Source organism: Berghia stephanieae, chromosome 14 (genome assembly GCF_034508935.2).
Source record: "Berghia stephanieae isolate SIO BIC M18660-M18661 chromosome 14, UCSD_Bste_1.3, whole genome shotgun sequence".
Classification (NCBI taxonomy): Eukaryota; Metazoa; Mollusca; class Gastropoda; order Nudibranchia; family Aeolidiidae; genus Berghia; species Berghia stephanieae.
This window is the reverse complement of record NC_088373.1, coordinates 14,058,917-14,071,539: the sequence shown is the minus strand read 5'-3', so window position 1 is coordinate 14,071,539 and position 12,623 is coordinate 14,058,917. Positions and strand designations below refer to the sequence as shown.

Genomic DNA, 12,623 nt, shown 5'->3' with positions numbered 1-12,623 from the left:
AACAAAAAAAACAAAAAAAGAAAATAAAAGCAAACAACAAACCAAACAAAACAAACAAACAACAATCAAAATTTGAACTATTATATAGCGCAATGTCACCAAACGTGTTCAAAGCGCTTTACAAGGGGTCCCTAGCCAACAGCAACACTTAACATATAGGATGAGGCATGACGCCTGTTGGTGATATTACCATTTTACACCCGAGTAAGTTGAGGGAATATGGGTAAATAGCCTTTTCCAAGGACTCAACTATGCACCTCTCAAGACAGGGACTCGAACCAAGGACTTTCTGATCCGAAGGCGAGTGTCATCCCAAGACCTTATAGCCACACTATCACAAAGGAAAGGTAATGCAGTGTCTAAAATATTGATTTGGACGATTGGCCACTCAAGAAAAACATATTTTCATTACCATTGTCATTTTCATTGCCAGGGACACCCTTCAAGTTTCTGGAAATAGGTAGGAATTATAGCATTACTATAACATTTTCAAACTTTTTACTCGCTTTGAGCTTGAATGCAACGTTTTATCAAAGAAGTATCCCCAGATTTCTCTCCCGAATGTAGCTGTCTTGCCCCGGCAAGGCAGATTAATAATATCATAACTTGAATTATGCCATTCCAGGGGCCGGTAAAAGACTGTGTTTTGTTCGGTTGTCGTTTAAAACTGTGGTAATAATCACACTACACATCGGCACGAGAACGCCGGAACTAAAAGCTGGAGAAACCCTGGACAACAACAAAACATGATTTGTGTTTATATATATATAATATATATATATATATATATATATATATATATATATATATATATATATATATATATATATATAATATAAATAAAGTTACTCACATATTTTTGGCCGATACATATGTTTCGATGATCTCCATGTCGTAAGCCGGCATAATGTACCCACCAACACTCACACACACACACAGATATATATATATATATATATATATATATATATATATATATATATATGTTTGTGTGTGTATGTGTTGAGTATATTGTGTAATGGAACAGATATGCTTTGTTGTCTATCATTCTATTTTATTTTCCACTTCCTTATTTTTAAAGTGATACTTTAATTAAATCAATGGATTTGTTTAGACATTTTAAAACGTCCCTTTTGTGGGTACCTATGTAATATTACTAGATTATTCGATTGTAGTCAAAATAATATTTCTATTTTACTGTCATAAAACAAGTGACACAATGAATTCAAGACGAACACTAAACGAGCTACCAAGACGATGTGTATTATAAAAAGTAATGTGCAATCATGAAATCTCGAATTTTATGTTTTAAGAGAATGGCTTTATATGATTTTGAGGTATTTTAATTCTTGTTAGCTTGGAATTGGATTCAATAGTCTGATGTCACGCGGCCCAGCAACGGCGGCCATTTTGTTTCTAAACAAAGAAAATCTGTACTTCTTTTCTTCATGCTGGCTAGAACTTTTCATATGCCTTGTGATCAGAATGTGTAAAAGTCAAAACACGATTAAATTTATGTTTTTTTCCCTCTGGATACGCTTTTATGCTCGCCGGAGAAATATTTCAAGAAGTAGTCCGCCATTGTTCCGATACTTTATAGCCGGTGTTACTAAGTTACCATGCGTCATTAGGAAGGAAGTGACGTTACGACTGTTGAAGAGTATTGGAACACGAAATATGATCTGTTGCGCGAGTATAATGCTATAAATTCATAACCATTTCCCGATCATTCACGGGACAGGACTCTTGTAATATCATCATAAATAATAACCAACCTCCATATTGGACTGTGTATTTGAGTGAAGCATTCCCTGTTTCTGTCACAATTGTATCTTGCTTTTCATCAATCCAAATACTCTTATTAGTTTCAGGATAACCGGTCTCAGTAACTTCACATTCACAAACGGATAAGTCATCAGCGACGACCCATTGAGTTGTGTCATTATAGAAAGGGCAGTTGTTGATACGAACTTCTGGTTGTTCTATGAATGAAAAGTGCAGATTTGTATTAAAATGTGATGGATATCATAACTGTTAAAATCATTATATTAATCACCACCATTATCATTATCATCATCATCATCATCATCATCATCATCATCATCATCATCATCATCATCATCATCATCATCATATTTTTATAATAATGATAATAATAATAACAATAATAACAATGACAATAATTAGATATTAATACTACTACAAATAATAACAATAGTAATAATGATGACAATATTAATGATAACAATAATGATAATAATATTAATAATAATAATAATAATAATAATAATAATAATGATAATAATAATAATAATAATAATAATAATAATAATAATAATAATAATAATAATAATAATAATTTTTTATAACAATAATTATAGTAATAATAATAATAATAAAAATAATAATAATAATAATAATAATAATAATAATAATAATAATAATAATAATGATAATAATAATAATAATAATAATAATAATAATAATAATCATAATAATAATAATAATAATAATAATAACAATAATAATAATAATAATAATAATAAATAATAATAATAATAATAATAACAACAGCAACAATGATAATAATAATAATAATAATAATAATAGTAATAATAATAATAATAATAATAACAATAATAAAAACAATCATAAAAATATGAGCTATACTCATCGAAGTTTAAAAACAAAAACTGTGGCTGAATCACACAATACTCAGCATGCACAAGCGTCGTTCAGACTGCGAGGCTCACTACTACTACTACTACTACTACTACTACTACTACTACTACTACTACTACTACTACAACTACTACTACTACTACTACTACTACTACTACTACTACTACTACTACTACTAGAAAGACAGAAAAACTGCAGCTCCCGAATTACTACAGCAGCTGCATTGGCTGCCAGTGGACCAGCGCATTAAATATAAATCTTCAACTATCGTTTTCAAATGCCTGGAGGGCTCGTCACCAGCATATCTCTCAAACCTCGTTGAACGGTATAACCCACAGCGATCGCTTCGATCAACGAACGACCTCAAATTGACAACACCCCGCTGTCGAGTGAAGGCTGGTGAACGCGCCTTTCAGCATTCTGGTCCAAGGTTGTGGAATTTACTACCACTAGAGATACGTTCTTCGTCTTCACTAGAGGAATTCAAGCGTCGATTGAAGACATTCTTATTTCGACAGGCTTTCTTTTGATTATGTGTATAATTAGCGTTGTTCGTGTACTGTGTTAGGGCTTCATTATTAAGTTAATCTTTGTTATGCGCCCAGAGCCCTCCTGATGAAGGGATGTTTGGCGCACTATAAATCTATACCATTATTATTATTATTACTACTACTACTACTACTACTACTACTACTACTACTACTACTACTACTACTACTACTACTACTACTACTACTACTACTATACTACTACTACTACTACTACTACTACTACTACTACTACTACTACTACTACTACTACTACAACTCCTACTATACTACTACTACTACTACTACTACTACTACTACTACTACTACTACACTACTACTACTATATTACTACTACTACTACTACTACTAACTACTACTACTACTACTACTACTACTACTATACTACTACTACTACTACTACTACTACTACTACTACTACTACTACTACTACTACTACTACTACTACTACTACTACTACTGCTACTACTACTTGACCCCCAAGCCGATCAGGTTAGGTACATCCTATTGCAGAATTATGGGATCCTCCAGGTGGGCGAAGACACCCAAAGAGTTTTCTCAGAATCCCCGTTGGTAGCATATCGACGGGATCGTAACCTGAGGGATCTCCTTGTCAGAAGCCGCCTGGAACCCATACCCAGGGATGGGCCTAAAGCCAGATCGTGTATGCGACCCCGATGCAAGACTTGTGGGCACCTGTGGGAGTATGACAGAGTCAATTTTCCAGACAAGATTTGGGACATCAGGCAGCCGTTTACTTGCACTGACGGTAATCTAGTCTATGCGATTACGTGCTCCCTGTGTGGGATTGCTTGCGTTGGTGAGACCGGAAAGAGGCTGGATGACAGATTCGTGCAGCACTTGCGTGAAATATCGAACTGTGCAGACACAACAGTGGCCAAACACTTCAATCTGCCGGACCACTGCGATGTACAGTGTGTGCGTGTGTGTGTGCTTAGTTTTTGCCATTCGGACACTTCCGCCCGTCGACGTAGGGAAACTCACCTGATCAAGTACTACTATTACTACTACTACTACTACTACTACTACTACTACTACTACTACTACTACTACTACTACTACTACTACTACTACTACTACTAGTATAATAATAATAATAATAAAAATAATAATAATAATAATAATAATAATAATAATAACAATAATAATATTATTATAATAGTAATAATTATGATAATACTAATAATAATGATAATAATAATAATAATAATAATAATAATAACAATAATAATAATAATAATAATAATTAGTAGTAGTAGTAGTAGTAGTAGTAGTAGTAGTAGTAGTAGTAGTAGTAGTAGTAGTAGTAGTAGTAGTAGTAGTAGTAGTAGCAGTAGTAGTAGTAGCTGAAGTCTTAGCTGGATAATACTATTATCATTAAAGAAGAAATCTTACTTGTAATATATAATTCCATATCAGAGGATGAAAAAAACGTGCCGTTTCTTGAATTTGTGGCAAGGCACTGAGTAATGTGTTTGCCTTTTTGTGAAGGAGTGAACCAATAATAACCAACCTCAAGTCCGAGCCAGAAAATATGCTGTCTACTAAATTTCATATCATATTCGGTGTCATTGGGATGGAGAATACTGAATGAAAAATTGTGATCTGGGTTTCTTAGCACTTTTATGACATAACACGCCATTATCATTTCTGTTCCCACTTTCAAATCTTTACTCTGACTGCTAATGTGTTATACCGGAATGATTTAGATACAAAAATCCAAGGATTGAAAAGATGGGACAGGGAAAAATTTATGACAAACTTACAAACTTACTGTGAAAAGTAGTTCAAATCCTTTATAATCTCGAAACACGCAGAGTCAATATACTTAATAAATAGATCACTTTTGTATGCAACGAATATTCATTGTTTATCACGATTTTTTACGCTATACAACTTGCTAATAATAATGATGATGATGATAATGATGATGATGATGATGATGATGATGATGATGATGATGATGATGATGATGGTGGTGGTAGTGGTGGTGGTGGTGATCCTGGAGGTTGGAGCGGGGGGGGGGTGGGGTGGACTAAGAAGACTGTGGATGAGACGGACTTTGACAATCCAACTTACTTTTAACAATAAAAGACATCGTATGGTGTGCCGAGAGGTTTGCATATAATGTATTCATTCCTTTGCACTTAGCAAGGACTTTTCCAGGCTTTTCGGGTGTGTACTTATACGTTTTAAAGATTACAATGTCGTCGTCCCCTTCATCTATAATTGTATATCCAGTGTTATTTGGGGACTGGATTTCAAAGGTGATATTGGCATCCGGATGCGCATTGTCTCTGAGGGTCGTACAATTCACTTCCACATCATTTCCAAATACGATCTCTTCTTTTGGTGTTAAAATTGTTAGTAACATTTTTGTTGGGCCACCTGGTGGGAATAAAAAGAAGGCAATATATTTTGTCGGATGGTATAAAAAAACAAAAATAAAATCGAAATCCATTCATTCATTCATTCATTCATTCATTCATTCATTCATTCATTCATTCTCAGAGGGTTTTGTTTGCAAGAATATAAATTTATAATAAATTAAAAATACAACAGTCAAAATAAAAGTGAAAATTTAGAGAGTTGGCACCGGTGTAAGATAAATTTCTGAAAGGTATGTATGTAACAGTGCCAGAAAATACAAGAAAAAAAAAACAAAGAGAAAATCATCCCCTAAAATCAGTCTGTCTCGACTAAGAATCGAACCTCACTTCTCCCGATTACCGCTAACCCTCTCCTTACCGGCCATTTCCCGTATTTTCCCAAAACTTCACACCCAACCTATACAAAAATAAATTTATTTCACTCAAACACAAAAGCTGTTAGTTCTTGCTATACATAGTTTTTTTTCTGCTAAACAAGATCCCGAACACGATGTAGATATACTTTAACTATAGTAAACATTTTTGTTCAAATAGTGTGATTTACAAAAGAAATCAGAATGATCGTAACGAATGTGACGATTTTCCTTTGGGTGGTAAAGAGGGGAAGCGCTATCGTTACTCGATAGTTGAGACGATTATAGATACAGAGCGAAGTTGACGTCACGCAGGCCTTTATTATTGTTTTTTATTATATTTTGCCATCCATGTTTATGAGTAATTCTCACTAAACTGTATTACCCAGATTATAAACGTTTAAGATTACACATTATAATTTTTTGTGTTGGTCCGTTATACTTCCGGAATGCAATGTTGTGAGCTTCTTAGACATGCGTACAGTATCTATATCCTTCACAAGGGCACGCGGCTTCGCTGTAAAACATTCGCTTGCATCACAAAACAGAAACATTGAGAACCAGAGGATGGGGAGGAAGACAATAGATTTTGTTAATTTTTTTGGGGATGTTTTTTTTTCTTGTATTTTTCTTTAGTGCTGTGTCTGGCATTATTACATAGACACATTTCACAACTTGATCTTAGGCACAATAACAGCAATAAATAGATACGAAAATAGCGACAAAAAATACCCCCCAAAAAACAAAACAGATGAAAAAAAAAAAAAAGAAACAAACAAAATACCCCCCCCCCCCGAAAAAACCCCAAAAGAAATAAAAACAAAATAACAAAACCCCGCTAAAACTTAAAAAAAACAACAACAAAACAATTAATTTATTACTTATTTAATGTCGAGGGAAACATATTTGTAAATTGCCAATTTAAATTTTTTAAGAAACGGATGAAAAGTATACATCATTTCTATTCAACCCTACGACAAATGTCAATGAGTATTGCCGACCTAGACGTCTATATTTAATTTGCTTTTTAATTAAATTGCTTGTTTTTTCTTTTGATGCAGTCTGTGCCAACACGTTTATAACTTTTATTTAAAAAATTGAGCTTTTATATAGAGCAATATCCACTAAACGTTCTCAAAGCGCTTTACAAGGGGTCCCTGACCAACAGCAACATTTAACATGTAGAACGGGACATGACCCCTGTTAGGCGATATTTCAATTTTTATTTTAGGGAAGAGACAACGCTGTTAACGTTACTCATTTTACACCGGAGTACGGTGAGAGAATGTGAGTAAAGAACCTTCTCCAAGGACTCAACTATGCGAGGCTTGAACCCAGGACCTTCCGAGCCGAAAGCGAGTGTCATACCACTAGACCACATAGCCGCATTATTGTCTTTTCATTTCATCTTTTTAATAATTATTTTTACTACTTTAGGCGCAGAGGAATATAGAGCATTTCAAGGCAAAAAAAAAAAAAAACAAAACAAAACAAAACAAAACAAAAAAAACAAAAAACAAAAAAAAAAAAAAAAACAAAACAAAAAAAAAAAAAAAACAACAACAACAAATCATATCACATTGTACTTTCTCGCAGATAGGAATCAATTATACTTACGTGCAAGTTGAACTGTGAATGTTGGTTTGTTCTTCGCACTTCCCTTTCTGTTTTTAGCATCGCAGATGAACGTCTTGTTCGCATCTAAGAAATGATAATTATTATGGTAATTGAGATTAGGTAGATATTATAGTCATATCGTAGGAATAGTTGCAGAGGTTAAAATGCCTTTTAATAGGATGTGAATAAAAGAAAGATTCAGGCCATTAATTTGCTGATATTATCATAATTATGATCGTTATTTATATTATCATAAACAATAAAAAATGTATCAATCAAAAACATATTCACCAAATTCATAGTTTATGTAATAGAGCCCCCTGTCGATTGCATTGTTGAAGCTATTTCTACTTTTGGAGTCGTTGGTTATGAATTACAAATTGTTCCAGGTATGAACTGTGTCAATGCTATAGAAAGATTTTGCAGAAAAATGGAAGAATAATGAGTTTTTTAAAAATTTGAATTTGTCCCCGCGTGTTCATGTTACATGGGAGTAATTAAAAAGTGTATTTTGGTCAAATTGCTAAAAATTATTTGACAAATTGTTTTTTATATATATAAGGTCGCCATTCCTTATTTTGTTATTTTTCTTCAGAGAAAGGGCCATGTCTTTTAACATTACTTCTAAAGGTATATTTTCAGTTACTCTGTAAGGCTTCCTTGACCATCTTTAGACATTTTCTAAACAGTTCACTTTCATTTGTAAAAGGGGATCCTATAAAATTGAAATATTCAAATATGGTCATCTTTATCCCTTCAATAAAAATAAAAACCCCACACAACTAAATCTCAACTGTTTTAAATGTCACCAATTAATTTGTTTATGTATTTGTATATTTCAATTGCTGTCAATTTAAAGCCCTTGCAATTTCTTTTTTTATTTTCTTTATCCTTCTTCATTTTCTCTTTTCTTCTCTTTCTTCTTTCTTCTTCTTTTCATTTACTTATTTACTTATATAATATTATTATTTAATAAATAATATATCATAATATTATATAATAATAATAATAATAATAATAATAATAATAATAATAATAATAATAATAATAATAATAATAATAATAATATTAATAATCATAACTGAAATTGAATGTAAGCTTAAAGTTGATGGTTCTGATTTCCCATTTAACAACAAAACGCGATGAAGGAAACTCGACAGACGAATGAAATAATGTAGGGTAGAGTGCGTTGTTAGAGAATAGTATAAATCATTATTTAACAAGCACTAGTATTATGAAGAGAATAGAGAAGAAGAATAGTAGTAGTAGTAGAGTAGTAGTAGTAGTAGTAGTAGTAGAAGTAGTAGTGAGATAGAAGAGGAAGAGGAAGAAGAAGAAGAGAAGAAGAAGAGAGAAGAGAGAAGAGAAGAAGAAGAAGAAGAAGAAGAAGAAGAAGAAGAGGAAGGAGGAGGAGGAGAGAGAGAGGAGAGAGAGAGGAGGAGGAGGAGGGGGAGAAGAGAAGAAAGAAGAAGAGAGAGAGAAGGAAGGAGAGGAGAGGAGGAGAGAAGAAGAAGAGAGAAGAAGAAGAGAGAGGAGGAGGAGGAGGAGAGGAGGAGGAGGAGGAGGAGGAGGAGGAGGAGAGGAGGAGGAGAGAGAGAGGAGAGAAGAGAGGAAGAGGAAGGAAGAGAAGAGAGAGAGAGAAGAGAGGAGAGAAAGAAGAAGAAGAAGAGAAGAAGAAAGAAGAAGAAGAAGAGAGAAGGAAGAAGAAGAAGAAGAAGAAGAGAGGAAGAAGAAAAGAAAGAAGAAGAAGAAGAAGAAGAAAGAAGGAGGAAGGGAGGAGGAGGAGGAGGAGGAGGAGGAGGAAGGAAGAAGAAGAAGAAGAAAGAAGAAGAAGAAGAAGGGAGGAGAGAGGAGAGAGAGGAGGAGGAGAAGAAGAAGAAGAAGAAGGAAGGAGAGAGGAGGAGGAGAGGAAGAGAGAAGAAGAAGAAGAAGAAGAAGAAGAAGAAGAAGAAGAAGAGAGGAAGAAGAAGAGAAAGAAGAAGAAGAAGAAGAGAGAAGGAGGAGGAGGAGGAGGAGGAGGAGGAGGAGGAGGGGAGGAGGAGGAGGAAGAAGAAGAAGAGAAGAAGAAGAGGGGAGGAGAGGAGGAGGAGGAGGAGGAGGAGGAGGAGGAGGGAGGAGGAGGAGGAGGAGAAGGAGAAGAGAAGAAGGAGAAGAAGGAAGAAGAAGAGAGAAGAGAGAGAAGAAGAGAGAGAAGAAGAAGAAGAAGAAGAAGAAGAAGAAGAAGAAGAAGAAGAAGAAGAAGAAGAAGAAGAAGAAGAAGAAGAAGAAGAAGAAGAAACGAGTAACGAAAAATTATTAGACAAACCTCCGCTTTTAGGGGTGTATTTGAGTGTCACATCCTCCCCACTCGCAAATTCTTTATTCGTGTCCCCATCAATCCAGATGGTCTCGTTTACCTTTGGATGACCTGCGGATATAGCTATACACTGACATTTACGTAATTCACTCGCCAAGGTCCAAGGTGGAGTACTTGAATTCAGAGCCTTAAGTGCGACGGGGCATTTATCGATGTCCACAGTAGGTATTTCTGTAAAAAAAAAAAAAAAAAGAAAAGAAAAGGAAAAAAAGAAAATGGAAGTTGTTATCGTGTCGTCGAATTTTAAGCTTTATTGGGATTTCTATTCCGCCCCCCAACCCCCCCCCCCCCCACATTATGTCCGACATCGTTTCTGGCTATTTGGAACCAGTGTGTTTAGGTCGCGTTATGGTCTCCCTTATAATCGGGATTCACCTTGAGGTTTGTGAGACTTCGGTGATGGGTTATGGATAACCGTTGAGATCTACATTCGTATACTATTGCAACTGGTATGACACTCGCCTTCGGATCGGAAGGTCCTGGGTTCAAAACCTCGCTCGGCGCATAGTTGACTCCTTGGAGAAGGCTCTTTACTCACATTCTCTCAACGTACTCAGGTGTAAAATGAGTACCTGGCTGCTAACAGCGTGGTGCCTGTCCGAAAACAAAATTGTAATATCGCCTAACAGGTATAATGTCCCGTCCTACATGTTAAATCTTGGTGTTGGCCAGGGACCCCTCGTGAAGCGCTTTGAGCACGTTTAGTGGATATAGCGCTATATAAAAGCTCAATATTTTTTATGAGCTTCCCGTGTAATCGGGATTTCCCTTGAGGAGGTTTGTGAGACTTCGTGACAGTGTAAAGAAAATCGTTGAGATCTACATTCGTATATTATCGATGCTTTCAAAACTATTTCTTTAGTGTCTGTAATCAGAGTGATGCAAACTAAAATTCCAGGTAACCGACTTTGTTTAGTGTGACATTTCGCGACAAAAAATGAGATTGTTCATTGACATTAAATGTCAAAAGTACCTGAACATTTCGATCTCAAAACAACAGTACGACTGTCCTGGTGCATGAGAGATAGGCAATATTTGCCTCCTCCCTTAACGTAATAGGATTTACTAGTCTGATGTCACGTCGCCCAGCAATGGCGAGCAGCCTGGTTCTAAACAAAGAAAATGGGTACTTTTTTATTCTTCATGCTGGCTAGAACTATTCATATGTCATGTGATCAGAATGTATAAAATTCAAAACATGATTATATTTGTAATATTTTTCTCCTCTGAATACACTTTTATTCTCCTTGGACAAATATTTCATATGGGCGTCCGCATGACGTAACTACAGTACTGGCCGAAGCACAAGAGTCTTGAGCAGTATAGGTAAATCTATTGCATTCGTTACACATTTGGTACCGTGTGTAGTGTGTAGTCAGCAATCAAATTTTCGTCATTCTTTGTTTCAACTGGCGTTGGTCACAACTGCTTTGTTTTCTCTCGCTTCGTTCACTTTGCTGGATTTTTAAATTTTATATGTTTAATTAAATGAAATTGTGCTTATCATTGTTGACATTCCGGAATTTAAATTTAATTCTTCATTGGTAGTTTCAACCTGCGTTGGTCACAACTGCTTTGTTTTCTCTCGCTTCGTTCAATTTGCTGGATTTTAAAATGTTATATATTTAATTAAGTGGAATTGTGCTTATCATTGGTGATATTCCGGAATATAGTTTACCATTTCTTTATCGGATTATATATTTATTTAGCACCGCATCTAAGGTAAGTTAATACAATCTTCATCATCATCATCATCATCATCATCATCATCATCATCATCATCATCATCATCATCATCATCATCATCATCATCATTGTCATCATATATCATTATCATAATTGTCATCACCATCATCATGTGTCCCTTCCCCAATCTTTTATTATCTCCCAAATGTAATATCTTACCTACCCCCTTCCCTCTCCAACATTTTTTCCTGTTATCAATTTTTGTTCACTATAAGATTATCACGACTCCCTTCATCATCTCCTATCTAATACTAACACTTGACACTGCTACTACTACTACTACTACTACTACTACTACTACTACTACTACTACTACTACTACTACTACTACTACTACTAGTACTACTACTACTACTACTACTACTACTACTACTACTACTACTACTACTACTACTACTACTACTACTACTACTACTTACTACTATACTACTACTACTACTACTACTACTACTACTACTACTACTACTACTACTACTATCTACTACCACCACCACCACCACTACTACTACTACTACTACTACTACTACTACTACTACTACTACTACTACTACTACTACTACTGCTACTACTTCAGAGACGCCTACAGTAAATTTGGCTCACAGGAGTTTCAGACACCACTCGTAGGAATTTCAATGCCGAAAGAAGAATTTCTGCACACAGGAAGAGGGAATTGGAATGGTATTTGGCAATGTGTTTACATATTTACAGTTGACGTGATAGTGGTTGTAGTGGTAGTGATGATGATTTGGTGGTGGTGGTCGTAGCTGTAGTTGTAGTGATGATGATGAGGTGGTGGTGCTTGTAGTAGTGGTAGTGATGATGATGTGGTGGTGGTGGTGTAGTAGCAGTCGTAGTGATAATGGTGTGATGGTGGTAGTTGTAGTAGTGGTAGTGATGGTGATATGGTGGT

The 12,623-nt window shown here is 35.1% G+C and overlaps 2 protein-coding genes across 2 annotated transcripts in view; both read right to left on the bottom strand.

The window, feature by feature from the left end:
- Positions 1-4,899, bottom strand: part of LOC144959722 (uncharacterized) — a 50,872-nt gene extending 45,973 nt beyond the window's left edge. Inside the window, exons 1-2 of the mRNA XM_078892402.1 lie at positions 4,647-4,899; positions 1,776-1,982 (exon numbers count right to left, since the gene is read on the bottom strand). Of these exons, the coding sequence (XP_078748528.1) occupies positions 1,776-1,982; positions 4,647-4,899 (460 nt within the window). The remainder of the gene's footprint in view (positions 1-1,775; positions 1,983-4,646) is intronic.
- The window catches only part of LOC144959723 (uncharacterized), an 81,315-nt gene continuing 73,514 nt past the window's right edge, over positions 4,823-12,623 (bottom strand). The window contains exons 15-18 of the mRNA XM_078892403.1: positions 9,917-10,138; positions 7,612-7,695; positions 5,297-5,639; positions 4,823-5,139 (exon numbers count right to left, since the gene is read on the bottom strand). Of these exons, the coding sequence (XP_078748529.1) occupies positions 5,115-5,139; positions 5,297-5,639; positions 7,612-7,695; positions 9,917-10,138 (674 nt within the window). The 3' untranslated portion in view covers positions 4,823-5,114. The remainder of the gene's footprint in view (positions 5,140-5,296; positions 5,640-7,611; positions 7,696-9,916; positions 10,139-12,623) is intronic.